Source organism: Microtus ochrogaster, assembly GCF_000317375.1.
Source record: "Microtus ochrogaster isolate Prairie Vole_2 chromosome 14 unlocalized genomic scaffold, MicOch1.0 chr14_random_3, whole genome shotgun sequence".
NCBI lineage: Eukaryota > Metazoa > Chordata > Mammalia > Rodentia > Cricetidae > Microtus > Microtus ochrogaster.
Window position 1 is genome coordinate 6,997,334 of NW_004949098.1, and position 14,660 is coordinate 7,011,993.

Consider the following 14,660-nt stretch of genomic DNA (forward strand, 5'->3'; position numbering starts at 1 on the left):
GGCTAATATCACTATTGCATTTGTCTTCCAGTGATAATACTAACTTGGAAGCCTTACCAATTTCCTAGGCCAGTTTTCTTGTATGTTTGTTTTTTGTGGCTTTCAGTTTTTTTCTTTTCTGGTTATTTATTTCTTCATTCAGTGCTATGCAGACAGTTATAACTCATTTATTTTTTATGGTTTGATAAAGTAGCTTCTAGCTGAATATGGGTGTTTAAAAATGTTTTTGATTGTTATATGCAACATAAAGTTTACTATGATGATAATCATTTAAGTAGACAAATATGACACACTAAGTACACTGGTGTGTATCCTTTACTGGCATTGGTCTATACATTTTCATCTTCCTTAAACTTGTATCTAGTTGCCTGCTAACTCCCCGTCACCTGCTCCCCACAGTTCCTGCAAAACACCAGAAAAATCAGCTTTCTATCTCTGTGGCATTGGTCACTATAGGTATCATATGAGAGGCATAGTTCACATCTGTCTTTTTGCATCTGACTTCTTTTGTAGCAAATATTCTTTTCAGAGTTCATCCGTGTTGTCACAGCACAAAATTGTATTTTTTTTAAGGTTGAATAATATCCCACTGAAATGGATATACTGCATTTGGTTTCTCCACGCATCTGCTAATGGGCATTTAGTCCTTCTTCCTTTGAGTGTTGTGAAAATGTGCTGTTCAGGACACAGAGAAAATATGTCTTTTAGTCCCCATGTATAGAGAAATTGGGAGATCCTATGGTATTTTAAAAATTTTGAGGAATCGTCAAATCAGTTTTTGGGGTTCCTGTATTATTTTGCATTCTTACCAGTAATTGACTAGTGTTCTAACTTCTTTATGTCAAGTATAAGTATATTCTGTTTTGTTTTTGTTTTTGTAGTTCTCAATGCAAATAAATTGGAATAACTTTGTAGTTTTGATTTTTATTTCTCTAGTGACCAGTAACGTTGTATATTTTTTTAAATCATATACAAACATGTTTTTAAAAATATTTATTTATTTATTATGGATACAATATTCTGTCTGTGTGTATGCCTGCTAGAAGAGGACACCAGACCTCATTACAGATGGTTGTGAGCCACCATGTGGTTGCTGGGAATCGAACTCAGGTCCTTTGGAAAAGCATGCAAAGCTCTTAACCGCTGAGCCATCTCTCCAGCCCCTGTATGTTTGTGTTTTATCTCTTACCCCTTTTAATTGAATACTTTAGTTGCTGTCAGTTTTAATATATTCTGAATATCTATTTCCTATTAGACAATAAGATTCACAGATTTTTTTCCTTGTTTTGTAGGTTTTGTTTTCAATATTCATTGAAAATATACTTTGATGATAAAGTTTTAAACGTAAGGTCAAGTTTAATTTTTCTTCAGTTGGTTCTGCTTTTTTTTATTATTTTTATATCCAAGAAATCTCTGCCAGATGAAATGCCATGAGTGTTCACACACATTGCTTTCCTTGTGGTTTTATTGCTGATCAATTTGTAGCTGAATGTTTTGCTGATGGATGGAAAGTTTCCCTAGCAACATTTATTGAAAATACTCTTTGCTTCATTAAGTGGTCTTACTACCCTGTGGAAAACCACTTGTCCATGTGTCTGAGGTCCTATTTCTGAGCTTGATTCTGTTTCCTTTGTCTATTTTTCTGCCTTTGAGTCTGGACTATGCTCTTTTGTCTACTGTACATTTTATTAAGTTTTAAAATCATAAACTATGAGGATTTAATCTTTTTTTTCTCTGTCAGATTGCTTTGGCTACTTGAGATTCCTGGTAAATTTAGGATATTTCATTTTGTTTGGGCAAAATATATTACTGAGATTTTAATATGAATTGCTGTGAATCTGGAGATCTCTAAGTCACCTAATTCGTGTTTGTGGGATGACTTTGCATGTGCCATCTGAGTTTCTTCCAGCAATGTTTTATACAGCACTGAACACATATATCTGAGGCCTCCTTAATTATCTTACTCTTTATTTATTATTCTTGGTGTCTATTTAGTGGAATTTGTAAAAATTTTCTTTTGTATCAGAGGATTGGACCCAGAGCCTTATTTATACAGGACAGACACTAACATATGAGCTATGCCAATCCTGAGTTGCTTCCTCAATTCTATTTCATGATCATTTATTCTTAATACCAATAAACGTGATTGCATTTTTGTGTATTCTTGGGTTTCTAGCCCATTTCTTTCTGAGAACAGATATTATTTGGGAGTGTCCCTTAGTCTTTCTCCATGATTGTCAATGCTCCACTCAAAAATGAGTGTATGTGTTACCATGAAATATTTGTTTACTTTTATGACCTTTTCTGATCCTCTAACACAGATTCTAACTATAAGAGTTCAAATTGAACTTCTAGTGTGGACACTGGAGTAGTAAACTTTTGTTTATCATTGTGGTGCCAATGAGTGCGTGAACTAGAGTCACTTGTGGAATAAAAACTAATCATACTGTGTTTTCACTGTGGCCACAGACAAGCATCTGGGCCTCAAGTAAATGCAATGTCTCTAAAGATATTCCTTACTAACTTAGAACATTTTCATAAGTTTTTAAAATTTATCTTTTAAGATTTATGAGGAGACATATTTTGAAATCCTTTGGAATTATATAAGTATATAAATACGTATGTGTGTATGTATGAATATGTATTTGTGTTTATAATATGTAAAGCTGTGTGAGTTTATATGCATCACAAACACATGCAAGTGTCCACAGAGGCCAGAAGAGAGCATAAGATCCCTTGGAACTGGAGTTAAGGCATACTCCACTTCAAAATACTTGAAGTAAACAAACACACATTTTTTTGGCAATGAAAAATAAAGCAACCACTAAGCTTTTAATGGTGCTGTTTAGATAAAGGCAAAGGCTAACAGGTATCATGTCAGAGTAAAGCTTAGAAGAGATTTTCTACAGTCTGAAAGTTACAGAGAAATACATAACATGTTAACATTTTTAAGTGATGACATTTTTTGTTTGTTTAAGCTGTCCTTTAAATAATCATGGAAGAAAAAAAAAACAAAAGGAAGGAAGCTACTTAGAGATGATAATTAAAAACACTGTTGGAACAAGAGCCAGACTGTCACAGAATCTTTACCTCATCCACATTATACAAAATGCCCATGTGGAATCCCATCGTGCTTGCACTTGAAAAATCTTAATGGCTAGTGAAAAGTGAATGTTTTCTCTGGAAGACTCAGGTTGGCTAGGTTTCTCTGGCATGTGTGCCTCAACAGTAATAGGAACTTCTCTTTTATTTCCAGATATTAATATAGAAAAACAAATTCCCAAATGAGAACTGGGGTGAAGCAATGCAACACACATTTCATTAACATTTATCTGATGGAAACTATTTTAAGTCTCACATTTTGTAATACTACATAACAATCATGTTCATTGCCCTCTTCTTAGAACTATATGTTGTCTAAATAAGTTGCTTCTGAGCGGCTTTTCTCTGGGTCTCACCACATTTATAACACAGGAAGGCAATTTTCGTGCCTTCAAAATGCACTGAATTTTAGATATGAGTAATAAAGGATAATAGAAAATCTAATCTTCTAAAAACTAAGGAAATTTAATCTGCTAAAAACTAAGCATAAGCATGTTCAATCTATTCTTTATTTACCTCCCAAGAAAGTGGAAATTTATATGCTATATTTACTTAAAGGTTCATGGTACAATAACATTTTCTCTCCTTTTAAATCAGCATTTATTTGGTTTAATTAGACAGGGAAGTTGATTGATTAATATACTATTTAATTACCTACCTAATTGAAAACTATATGTGAACATGTTGGGATGCTGCAAGCATTAGGAGCATTTGCAATCATAATGTTTAGTGCAATTGTTCACATATCAGTTACCAGAAACAAAATATATGATATTGGGAACTTTGCAATTCCTGAAATTTTGGTCAAATATTTCTAAATTATGATTAAGAGGCAAGTGCTTCACAAGGTGCCATACTGACTTGAGCTAAATAAAATGAAGGTGCTGGGCACTGTATGGATGACTATGCATGTGTACTTAGTTGGTTTAGACTGTTTCTGTTTTAGAATTCATTTCTTACCACTTGTGTGGATTAGTGTGATGCTTGCTGCTACCTGATAACTTGGCAGAATCTGGATTCACATTGAAAATAAAGGGCTGTGTAGGTTAAGGATTGCTTCTGGAGATGTCTGTGGGGGGTTATCTTGATTTTGCTAATTGATATGGGAAGAACCACCTTAATCCCATGAGGGCCCATTCCCTGGGCATAGGATTCTGGTAAATGCAGAAAGTGTGCTGAGCCCCAGCATGCAACTATCATTTCCTGTTTCCTGGCTGTGAATGCGATGTGACCAATTGCTGCATATACACACGGCGAGGTGTGGTGTATGACAGCTTCTGGCATGTGAAAACCATTAAGTACTGAAGTCCCCTCCTCCTGTGATGACCATCTTAACGGAGGAATATTGAAAGATAGTAGAGAGATAAATGTGAATGTGTATATGAAATTAGGAGACCCCCCCCCCATACATACAAGGAAACATGGTAGACTATCAACCTGGAGGTCGGGGTGAGTCAAAGAAACACTGACATTTTCAGTAACAGGCCAGACCTCATTAAATACAGAACTAGCATCTTGGACTAAGAATGTAGGAGGTTTGTGTGTTGCCAGTTATTGAGTTGAATTCTAATTATGTTATATATTTTTCAGAGGCAAAGGCCCATTGAAAAATACGTCTGATGTCATTAATGCTGCCAAGAAGATTGCAGAAGCAGGCTCTAGAATGGACAAATTAGCCCGCGCTGTGGCTGATCAGGTAATACAAAAGAAAGAGTGGGAATTAATTAGTACCAGCGTTCTGGGACCAGTTTTATGCACCCGATGAAATATGCATTTGGAGATAGTTCCTAATATTTTGTAAATTGGCTTTCTGCTGAGGCTAAGCTCATGGCAAAGTATCTTTAACTCAGTAGATGCATCAAATGCTTAAGAGTGGCATGTTAAACCAGCCTTCCCCACTCAGAAAACCAATTATATATCACAATAAGGGAGCAAAACAAGATAAGGCAGAAATCCCAGGACCATATGCTCAGAGATGGCACTGCCCAGTGGTCTCCCATGCCAGACATGCTCAGAAGTGGTGGTGCATGTCTTCAATCCCAGCACTCCGGTGACAGATCAGGCAGATCTCTGTAAATTCAAGGCCAGTCTAGTCTACAGAGAGAGTTCCAGGATAGGCTCCAAAGCTACAGAGAAACTCTGTTTTGAAAAACAAAAACAAAAACCAAAAAAAAAAAAAAAGACCAACAAAGTAAAAAGCAAAAAGAAAAGAAAGAAAGAAAATGCTAGATAAGTTTTCCTATAGGCCAATTTCATGGGGGTGTTTCCTCAGCGGAAATTCTCTCTTTTCCAATGACTTTAGCTTGTGGATAGCTGACAAAAGAGTTAACCATGCGATAGTAAGAAAGCATGACTCCCATTAGTAATCACTGATCTTACTATAATACCCTGTAATTCAGAATGAGTTATGCTCTTCTATAAAATAGACTAATTCTTATAACCAAGGACAATCTAGATTTCATATATATACTTTTACACAGAGTCAACTAAATCCCAGAGAAATGAAATCCTCAAAGCCCCACATGTGTGTTCCCAGGATGCCTCGTTGGAGTCTTCTCTGTTTCACATAGACTGTTTGATTATATTTCAGCAATTGCCATTCAGACTGGCTTGAACTAGAATTTCAGAACCCATCTCTTTGTCTTGCTGCTAGAACATTCCGTGTAAGGGTACATTAGACAGTGGACATTGCCAGATAACTGATTATCTCTTCAAACTGCAGTTAAGAAGAGTCAACAGTCTGAACTACTTCAAAGCGAATATACTCTACAATACAAAATGAGGTTCTGAAATAAAAATGATGTGTACTCTCAATACATAGAAACTCCATAATGAATATGAATGTGTTTCAGGAGGTAGTACCTTTTGAAGACCGTGAAAAACAGAAGGCTGGCTTCTCTGTAGATATTCCAAGTCTCCTGATTTTTCAGTTGCAGCTCCCCAGTAAAAAAAAAAAAAAAAAAAATCTCTTATTTTTTAACATTAGGTTGTTCTTCTATTTACTTTCTTTCCAACATCCCAGGTTTAACGTCAAATTACCTAATAAATACACTGACCTTGTGAAGTTTTACCACTTCAACCAGAAGATTTAACAACTAATATAGAACATACAGTAAAAACTAAAAATTTCCCATTTTAATTGTATTTATACATGATGGGTAACTTACTGGGATGTTTCTGAGAAGCTTACTGGTTTGGAAATTTCATTATTATCATAATTTCAGATTATTTTCCTTGTTACCCAAATAAACATTGCTATCATTTGTAGCAATTGAAAACAAAACCTTTACTGTTACTGATGTCAGCATTACATCAACTGTCAGGCTTCAGTGTATTAGGTTGAACTTTTTTTTTAGAAACTTTCATAAATATTTTAGAGAGCTCACACAAGAGAAAAAGAAAGCAGAGGACCTACCTGCGCTTAATCTGAGAATGTTGGCGGGCTTTGGGATGTGTAGAGCCACAAGAAATGTTGGAGTGACTATAAAAGTTTTCTTCTCATACAGGATTTCATTTTTTTTCTGGGAGTAAAAATTGAATGTAATTTGAATGGCTTTTTCATTACACACTCAGTATCCATGTTTGAAAGTATTTCTCATACTCATTCAGTCCCATTCCAGCTGGCTTTGGTGAGCTCCCATTAGTTCAGGCACACTGTCTCAGTGGGTGGAGCATCCCCTTGTGGTCCTGATTTCCTTGGTCATATTCTCCTTCCTTCTGTTCTTCAACTGGACCATGGGAGCTCAGTCCAGCACTCCAATATGGGACTTTCTCTCTCTCTCTCTCTCTCTCTCTCTCTCTCTCTCTCTCTCTATATATATATATATATATATATATATATATATATATATGTCGCTGGATGAAGGTTCTATGGTGATATTATTCAAGATAGCCATCAGTCTGACTACGGGACAAGGCTAGTTAGTTCAGGTACCCGCTCCTCCACTACCCAGGGTCCTAGGTGGGGACATCCCTGTGGACATCTGGGGCCCCCTCTAGAGTCAAGCCTCTTGCCAACCCCATAATGCCTTCTTTAATTAGGATATCTTCTTTCCTGCTCCCATATATGTTCTTCCTCGATTTTAACCATCCCATTCCCCCAAGCTCTCCCCAACTCTCCCCTTCCCCCACTCCACCCCCACCCCCACCCCTAAACTGAACCCTCTGAAAGTGGATGACAATTGTGGCCGACTGAGAAGACAATGATAATGGCACTGGGATTTGTCTCTATGGCATGTACTGGCTTTTTGGGATCCTAGTCTATTTGAATGCACACCTTCCTAGGCCTGGGTGGAGAGGGGAGGGCCTTGGACTTCCCACAGGGCAGGGTATCCTGCCCTCTCTTAGGACTGGAGGGGCAGGGGAGCAGGGTAAGTGGGGGAGCAGGAGGGAAGCGGGTAGAGAGGAGGAAGTGGAAATTTTAATTCCTAGTATTAATAAAGTAATAAGAAATAAAAAAAGAAAGTATTTCTCAGTGCATTTAGGTGCGTTAAGTTCCATAGTCGCAGTTTTAATTTCTATTTTATTCTTACTATTTAGGATCTTAATTGGCAATGTAATTTTGAGGCATTTTTCCAAAACAGTTTTGATAGCTAGTAAACACGATATGAATACACACACACTCTTACATTCACATGCTTGCATGCATCTCCCACACGCATAAGGGAGGGGCCAGAGAAAGAGAGAGACAGACAGCGAGAGACAGAGAGGATTTATTTTTAGATCAGGAGATAGAACATTTGAGTGATATTAACACTGATTTTTATAGTAAATGAAGAATAATCTCATGTCTTTTGTGTATGTTTATAGTCATTATCTATGAAATATCTGGAATTTTGTTAAAGTTTTATCTACACAGTGTGTTTCTTTTTCAAATCCTGGATCGCTTTTTCAGGTATAGAGGGTATTCTGAATTTCTATTGTTCTGTCATTACCTTTAAAAAGGTCATAAAAAAACCAGCTATGTTTTTATTAGCTAAGTTTAAATAATGAACAGAATATTACCAAGGACCGGATTGGTTGCTTTCACTTTGCCTGAAAATACTTTTATGAAGATTTGAGATATGCATGCAATATAAATGCTTTACGGACCACTGCATTTTTAATTACTGTTCCACTGAGATAGAACTCTAGGTTTAATTTGCTGTAAGGTATTTGTATGGAAACCATTGTCAGCCCTCCGGGGAGATATCATTTTAAAGTTAATTCATTCCAGTATATGGGTCTCGGGAGTAGGATAAATATTACAGTATTAAGTACTTGTAGAAAACTAAAAACAGTCTCAGTGGGATGCTTTCTTGATAAATACATTTAGTGAAAACTATCACAACAGTAGGTGTTATGTGTAAAAGAAATGCTTTTATTTATTTTTTACTAAATAAGTGGTTACATCATATAAATGGTTCCATGGTGTTGTTGAAAGAATTCCCTTCCTGTTGCTTACAGAAAACTCAGATCTGTCTTTCTCCCATACTCTTATGCTGTGTTTGTTTTTGACAGGATTGAACCTTGTGCATGCACACAAACACACACATACACACACACACACACACACACACACACACGAGAGAGGGGGGGCAGGGAAAGGATTCTGAACTTATTTCTAGATTAGGAGATAGAGCATTTGAGTGCTATTTACAATGATTTTTGTAGTAAACAGAGTAACTGAATGCTCTACCATTGAACTGCTTCAAGTTCAGCTCTTGGTTCTAATATTATGCATGCATGCATACACACATATATCCAATATTATATGCATATAATTAATATGAAATAAAAATACTAAATATATTTGTATATTTATATGTAGGTATATAAATTTACAAATACAAAATTTAACCAGAACAATGACTTGGAATCATCTCAAACTAAACATTTAATAGCAAAATAAATAATTTATTTACTCAGTAGCCATTGACATAGAAGGCCAAAAAACATTTTAGAAAGATATTGGAAATATTTACAGAAATGGATAGCTCAGCTGTGTGTGCACTTGATGGGTATCTATCTACTTACATTACACTGCAAGTTAATCTTCCAAGGGAACTGTCTTTAGTTGAAGGACTCTGTTGCTATTCTTAAGGGGTATTTTACCTAGTTTTAAATATAGCCTATTAGATCCTCCTGTTATAGGGATCAGAGTCCATTTGAGAGTTCTCTTGTTATGGAAGTTTAGTATGCTGCTAAAATTTTTGGTAAATAGGGAAAACCCATAAAATACATAGACCTAGTAAATTGGGGCACACCCTAGAAAATGAAAAGAAAAAAGAAGGTCCTCTGTTTAACTACTTGAATTGAAATCTCCCCCTCCACAGCTAACCCCATGCTTTGGAACAAACTGTCACAAGTATTGCATTTCGGGTATTCATTAGTTTTTCATCTCTGTATCTTCATGCTGAAAAAGTAGAAGAAAACTAGATACAAACAAACCAAAAAGCTGTAAAATAGTAGTTTTCTTGTAGTTAACAACATAACCTCAGTAATGACTTCATAAATCATTCTTACTAGGCTCTCTGGTTTTTTTTCATTTTAAAAGAGTAATTTGGTATATATAATTTTTTGCATACATGAGTCTAATGCCATTTGATGATATACCCCCTTTTCTTAACCTTTTGCATCATTTTTTGTGTTTGTCCCTCCGAACTCATTTTGTCAAATTCACATCCTCTTCATTTAGTTAGTTCTCATAGTTTATTGTTATTCCATGTGTGTTCATATATATCAAATCACATATTTAGTGTTGCCCATGTGCACATTGGTATAGATTGACATCTACAGCATGGGTAGCTATCAGGGACTTGTCATTCAAGAAATCTGACTCCCTTTCTTTCCACAGCCCTGGCCTTTCTGTAGCTCTTCAGCTAAGGGTAGAAAGGAATTTGTGAGCCCACCATCAACTCGTGCTGGAATGTTAACTCATGTGGCATTGTGCAGTTCTTATGCAAGCAACCATAGAAGCTGAGAGTTCGTGGGTAAAATCTTATCAAAGTGGAGCTAACCACTTGAAACGGTTGACTGTGGCATTTCTCTAGTGCATCACGAAAAAGCAGAGTTAAATGAATGTAATTAAGTATGTGACACCAAAGGCTTTTAAACGGTAAGTGTTAGAAACTGAAGAGCACTTACTAATTGATACCACTTTTTTTTGTTTTATAGTGTCCTGATTCAGCATGTAAGCAGGATTTATTAGCCTACCTTCAACGGATTGCCTTGTATTGCCATCAGCTTAACATCTGCAGCAAAGTGAAGGCAGAGGTTCAGAATCTGGGAGGAGAGCTCATTGTGTCAGGGGTAAGCTGGGATTCACAATGTCAAGTTCCCACTGCCGTACTTCCAAGGCAAGCGTTCTTGGCAACAGTACTGCTAAAAAACACCAAATGACAGTGATTCACAGCTTAAAAAATTGTTATCACCATTATTCCAGACCTTACAATAGCTCACAAAGAGCAATTTGATTTTCCAATTACCCCATGTTTATACTAGCCTTGTAAAATCTCCATTCTTTACAAGAAAACTAATTTCATAGTCTGGAAACTCATTGCCAAGCTGTGACTATTCTAATTATTGGGGGGCTTTTGAATATTTACTCATTGTGAGTCAGCTTCCCCTTTGTTAGTGCTGGTAATTTTCATTCTCTGCTCAGGAGCCAGCCTCTCTAAATGTGGACTATGTTCACATGTTAGAGAAGAATGAGGTATTTATCAGGTTCCAATGCATACTAGGTTATCAGTAACCCTTGACAGTCAATTGTTTCATTTTAATAAATATTGATGTGCTGTTGCCAAAACCCTACATAGTTATCAGACACTGTTATATATTCTTTGATAGATCACCTTAATATTTCCCTTCTCAAAGAATATTATTTTCTAAACCATTTCCATCAAAGAACTGGAACAAAAGAGTTCAAGGAACTTTTAGAAGAATCAAGGTTTCTTGGCAAGATTTCCAAATGTTTGTGTTGAGGTTCTTCACCTCGGCTTCTTCTCCTCCCTCATCCCCCTTCTCTCAACACGGGGTGTCACTTATAATAATTTCCATGTTCCAAAGTGTGGCCATGCCACATTTAGTTCTTTTCCCAGCTACCCATGATGCAGCCACTGTACCTGCGGATTGAGCAGGAACAAAAACCCTATAGCATGATGAATGTGAGCAAATATTCAGTCCCTTCTGAAATCATTTCTGTTGTCTTGGAGAGTCAACACTACAGTTTGGTCAATCTCTGTGGATAAGTATCCACCATCTTCAAGGCAAGTGTTTCTGTTCCTGTGTGGCTTGCCTAGCTGGGGAAAGAGCTGGTCTGGCTGGCATGGAGGTCCCATCTGGAAAGTCCCTTCCGTGCACTCGTACCTTAGAGCTCAGTCAGTTGGCTATTTTGTGCCTCTTCCCAAAGCACAGTCACCTCTTTGCATTTCCAAAATGGTCCTGCTTCAACATTCTTCCACAACCAAGAACTATCTGTCTTGCAGTGTGTCCTTCTGTCTATCTGGTGGTGATCAATTCTCTCTTGCCAAAGAAGTGATCAGAACATTGCATCTCCCTTGCTTCCTTTCTGATCTTTAGCCTTGATGGTACAGTTTTCCATACCACTCTGCTTTCGTACCCATTTGTTCATAGCACCTGTGAAACCAAGTGCTTTCTGTTCAGCTTGCCTCATGTGCTTTCATTTGTGACTTTTCAAATCTTAGGATTGTCATGGATGCTCAGCGTATCCTTGTGGATCTCCAATTTCATCACTCTCACCTGAGCAAATATTTTCCCTAGCAGAGCTGCTGTCCATCAACTTCTCGGCCTCCATTGTCTGTCACTGCCTCCAGAGCTTCATTTCCATTGTCCTATTGTCATGTAGATGTAGTCCAAACCATCATGGCTTTGAATCACTTGCACTGTTGGCATTTGCAGAGGTGTTTGAGATGAAGAACACCATCAAGAAGCCTGTTTCCTTCCTCGAGTCTTACTGACAAAGTTCATAGATCTTTGCATGGGAGAAGGCTTCTTTAGAGGAATGCTATGTAACTGTATGATAATCCAGAGTCAAGTGCATTATGAACATTGGCTGTCATACTGCTCAGTTATGCTCCTACTTGGACGACCTCATGGCTTTTGTTTCCAAGCTTGACTGCTGTGTGGTGCCACATCTGCATCTGTAGCCTGCTGTCTTTCCCACTTCTGCTTTCACATGAGTCTTCATCCTTTTCACTGATAGTCAAAATGGAAAAAAAGCTTAAAAAGCAGTGAACATACTGTGCAAAATAGCCACAAATGACTGCCTTCAAAGTCTAGAAAGTCAAGGATTTGAGACCCCGTACACACAAATTTTCAATTATTTTGCCAAGAAAATTGCACCAGTGTTGTGGGACATGTTTTCATTGTTCTCCATTGGGATAAAATTGCTTCAGGTTTTAGGAGAGGTCACTGATTCACATATAATAAAAAAGGAGATAATTTTGTCCTTTTGCTTATATTCCCCATATCCATGGAGTTCTTCCTTTAAATATATGAAAACTTCGAGGAAGTCATCATCTCTGCCAAGTAAATAGAGATTTGGATAGGTTGTCTGTAGTCTGCAAGAGAAATTGAGTTTGAGAAGAAAAGTCATGTTTTATGCTGCAGTGGTGAACACATGTTAAAATAAAGTACACATGTATGTACTATGTCAGCATATTGATGTTTTGTGTGATTCTATGTGAATTAGTTGGAATTAGCCTGTTTTACTGTGTCTGCTTTTGAATTGAAATGGCGGAGAAGGAAAACTCAACTAATTATGGGAAAAAATGGGCATAAAAAGCTCTTTCTGAGTCATGACAGAAATTACAGAAATGAAGCAGTCCAAGATGAACATCTTTGGGGATCCATCCTCACATCTGTCTGAAAAGCTCTCAATCTCTGCTGGAAATCTATTTTCTATGTTGGCTTACACAATTCTGAACAGCTCAATGATGCAGCTCTTATTAAATTTCAAGATAGTAGATATATTTGTGTTCCGATAGGTTCAATTTAGTTATAAATAAAATAAAATAATGCACAATTTTTGAAGTCAAAAGAATTCTATAAATATTGGGACAAAAATGGATTTTAGACATTACCCAGTTTCAGTATGAGCTAGCCTAACTTAATTTAGTGTTATTTTAAGTTTTAAGTCTGTTTTGGGTGGAAAAAAAGATAAAAGAGAAGAAGAGGAATAAAGCGAGAAGCAAAAAGGAGCAGGGGAGAAACTTTACCACAATGTACTAAATTAATTTAGTGTAATAGTCTGTTAGACATGACAGCAATGTATCATTGTGGGATGCAACTGTATTTTCGTCTTTTTAAAGTGTCTGTGCGTAGTGGTATTTGTCTACTAGTGTTGTGCAGGTGTGCAAGTGAGTAATAGTACACATGTGTGAACACGCGTGTAGAAAGAGGCCAAAACTGGCTGCCTTTCCTCAGTCACTCTCCACATTTATTTATTTATTTATTTATTTATTTATTTATTTATTTATTTATTTATTTATTTATTTTGAGAAAGCTTCTTTCAGGGAAACGGAAACTCATTGATTTGGCTAAGCTGGGTGGCCCAGAAATGAGTTTCAGAGACTTACTTGTCTCTGTGTCCTCCAGTCTACGTCACAGGCACAAACCACAATGTTTGGCTTTACACATGGTGTCTGAGATAGACCTGAAGTCTTTATGCTTGTAAGGGAGTCACTGTATCAACTCTTCAGAGCTCTGAGCCAAAGTTTTTTAAAAATGTAAATGTTACTTTGATTATTTCTTTTAATGGAAAATAGATTCTTCTCTTTTATAATACATCCCAACCAGGGTTCCCCATCCCTCCACTCCTCCTGGCTCCCTCTGTTTCCTCTCTTCCTCAGATAAACTCCCTCTATGCTTCTCTTCAGAAAACAGTGGGCCTCTAAGATATGACAATCAAACAGAACAAAATAAGATAGAATAATACAAGGTGAAGGCCCTCCAATCAGTGGTGAACAAGGAGCAAAAGAGTCCCAAGAACAGGCAAGATTTAGAGACACATCCACTGCTATGAGTACCACAGAAATACCAAACTAACGGCCTTAACATATACAAAGAGAATCTGGTATAGACCCATGTAGGCTTGCCATTTCAGTCCCATGTGAACTCTGCTTAGTTCATTGAGTGGACCATGTTATAATAAAGTACCTATCTGGATTAAAAAATGTAGCATTGTTTATTTCAGAATTTTCAACAATGTATTTTGATCATGTTCACCAAATCCTCCCTTTACATATCTAGATCTACTCTTGTCCTGCCAACTCCTAAGATTTTGTTCTCTTTATTTGAAAAAAGAAACAAACTTTTAAATGGTTTATATTTTATATATACATGTGAATGCTTACATGTTTGTCTGCATACCTGTCTATGGAGGCTAAAGGACAGTTTCAGATCTGCTAGGAATGGAGTTGCTATTGTGAGCCACCATGTGGGTGAACTTAACCCAAGTGCTCTGAACTGTTGAGCCTTCTTTTTCTTCCTTCCTCTTCTTTCCTTCCTTCCTTCCTTCCTTCCTTCCTTCCTTCCTTCCTTCCTTCCTTCCTTCCTTC

At 36.9% G+C, this 14,660-nt stretch overlaps 1 protein-coding gene across 3 annotated transcripts in view; it reads left to right on the top strand.

Moving 5' to 3' along the window:
- The window catches only part of Ctnna2 (catenin alpha 2), a 1,150,887-nt gene that overhangs the window by 1,103,251 nt on the left and 32,976 nt on the right, over nucleotides 1-14,660 (top strand). For all 3 annotated transcript variants that reach the window (XM_026787990.1, XM_013352850.2, XM_026787991.1), the window contains exons 16-17: nucleotides 4,693-4,798; nucleotides 10,258-10,392. In XM_026787990.1, the coding sequence (XP_026643791.1) occupies nucleotides 4,693-4,798; nucleotides 10,258-10,392 (241 nt within the window). The remainder of the gene's footprint in view (nucleotides 1-4,692; nucleotides 4,799-10,257; nucleotides 10,393-14,660) is intronic.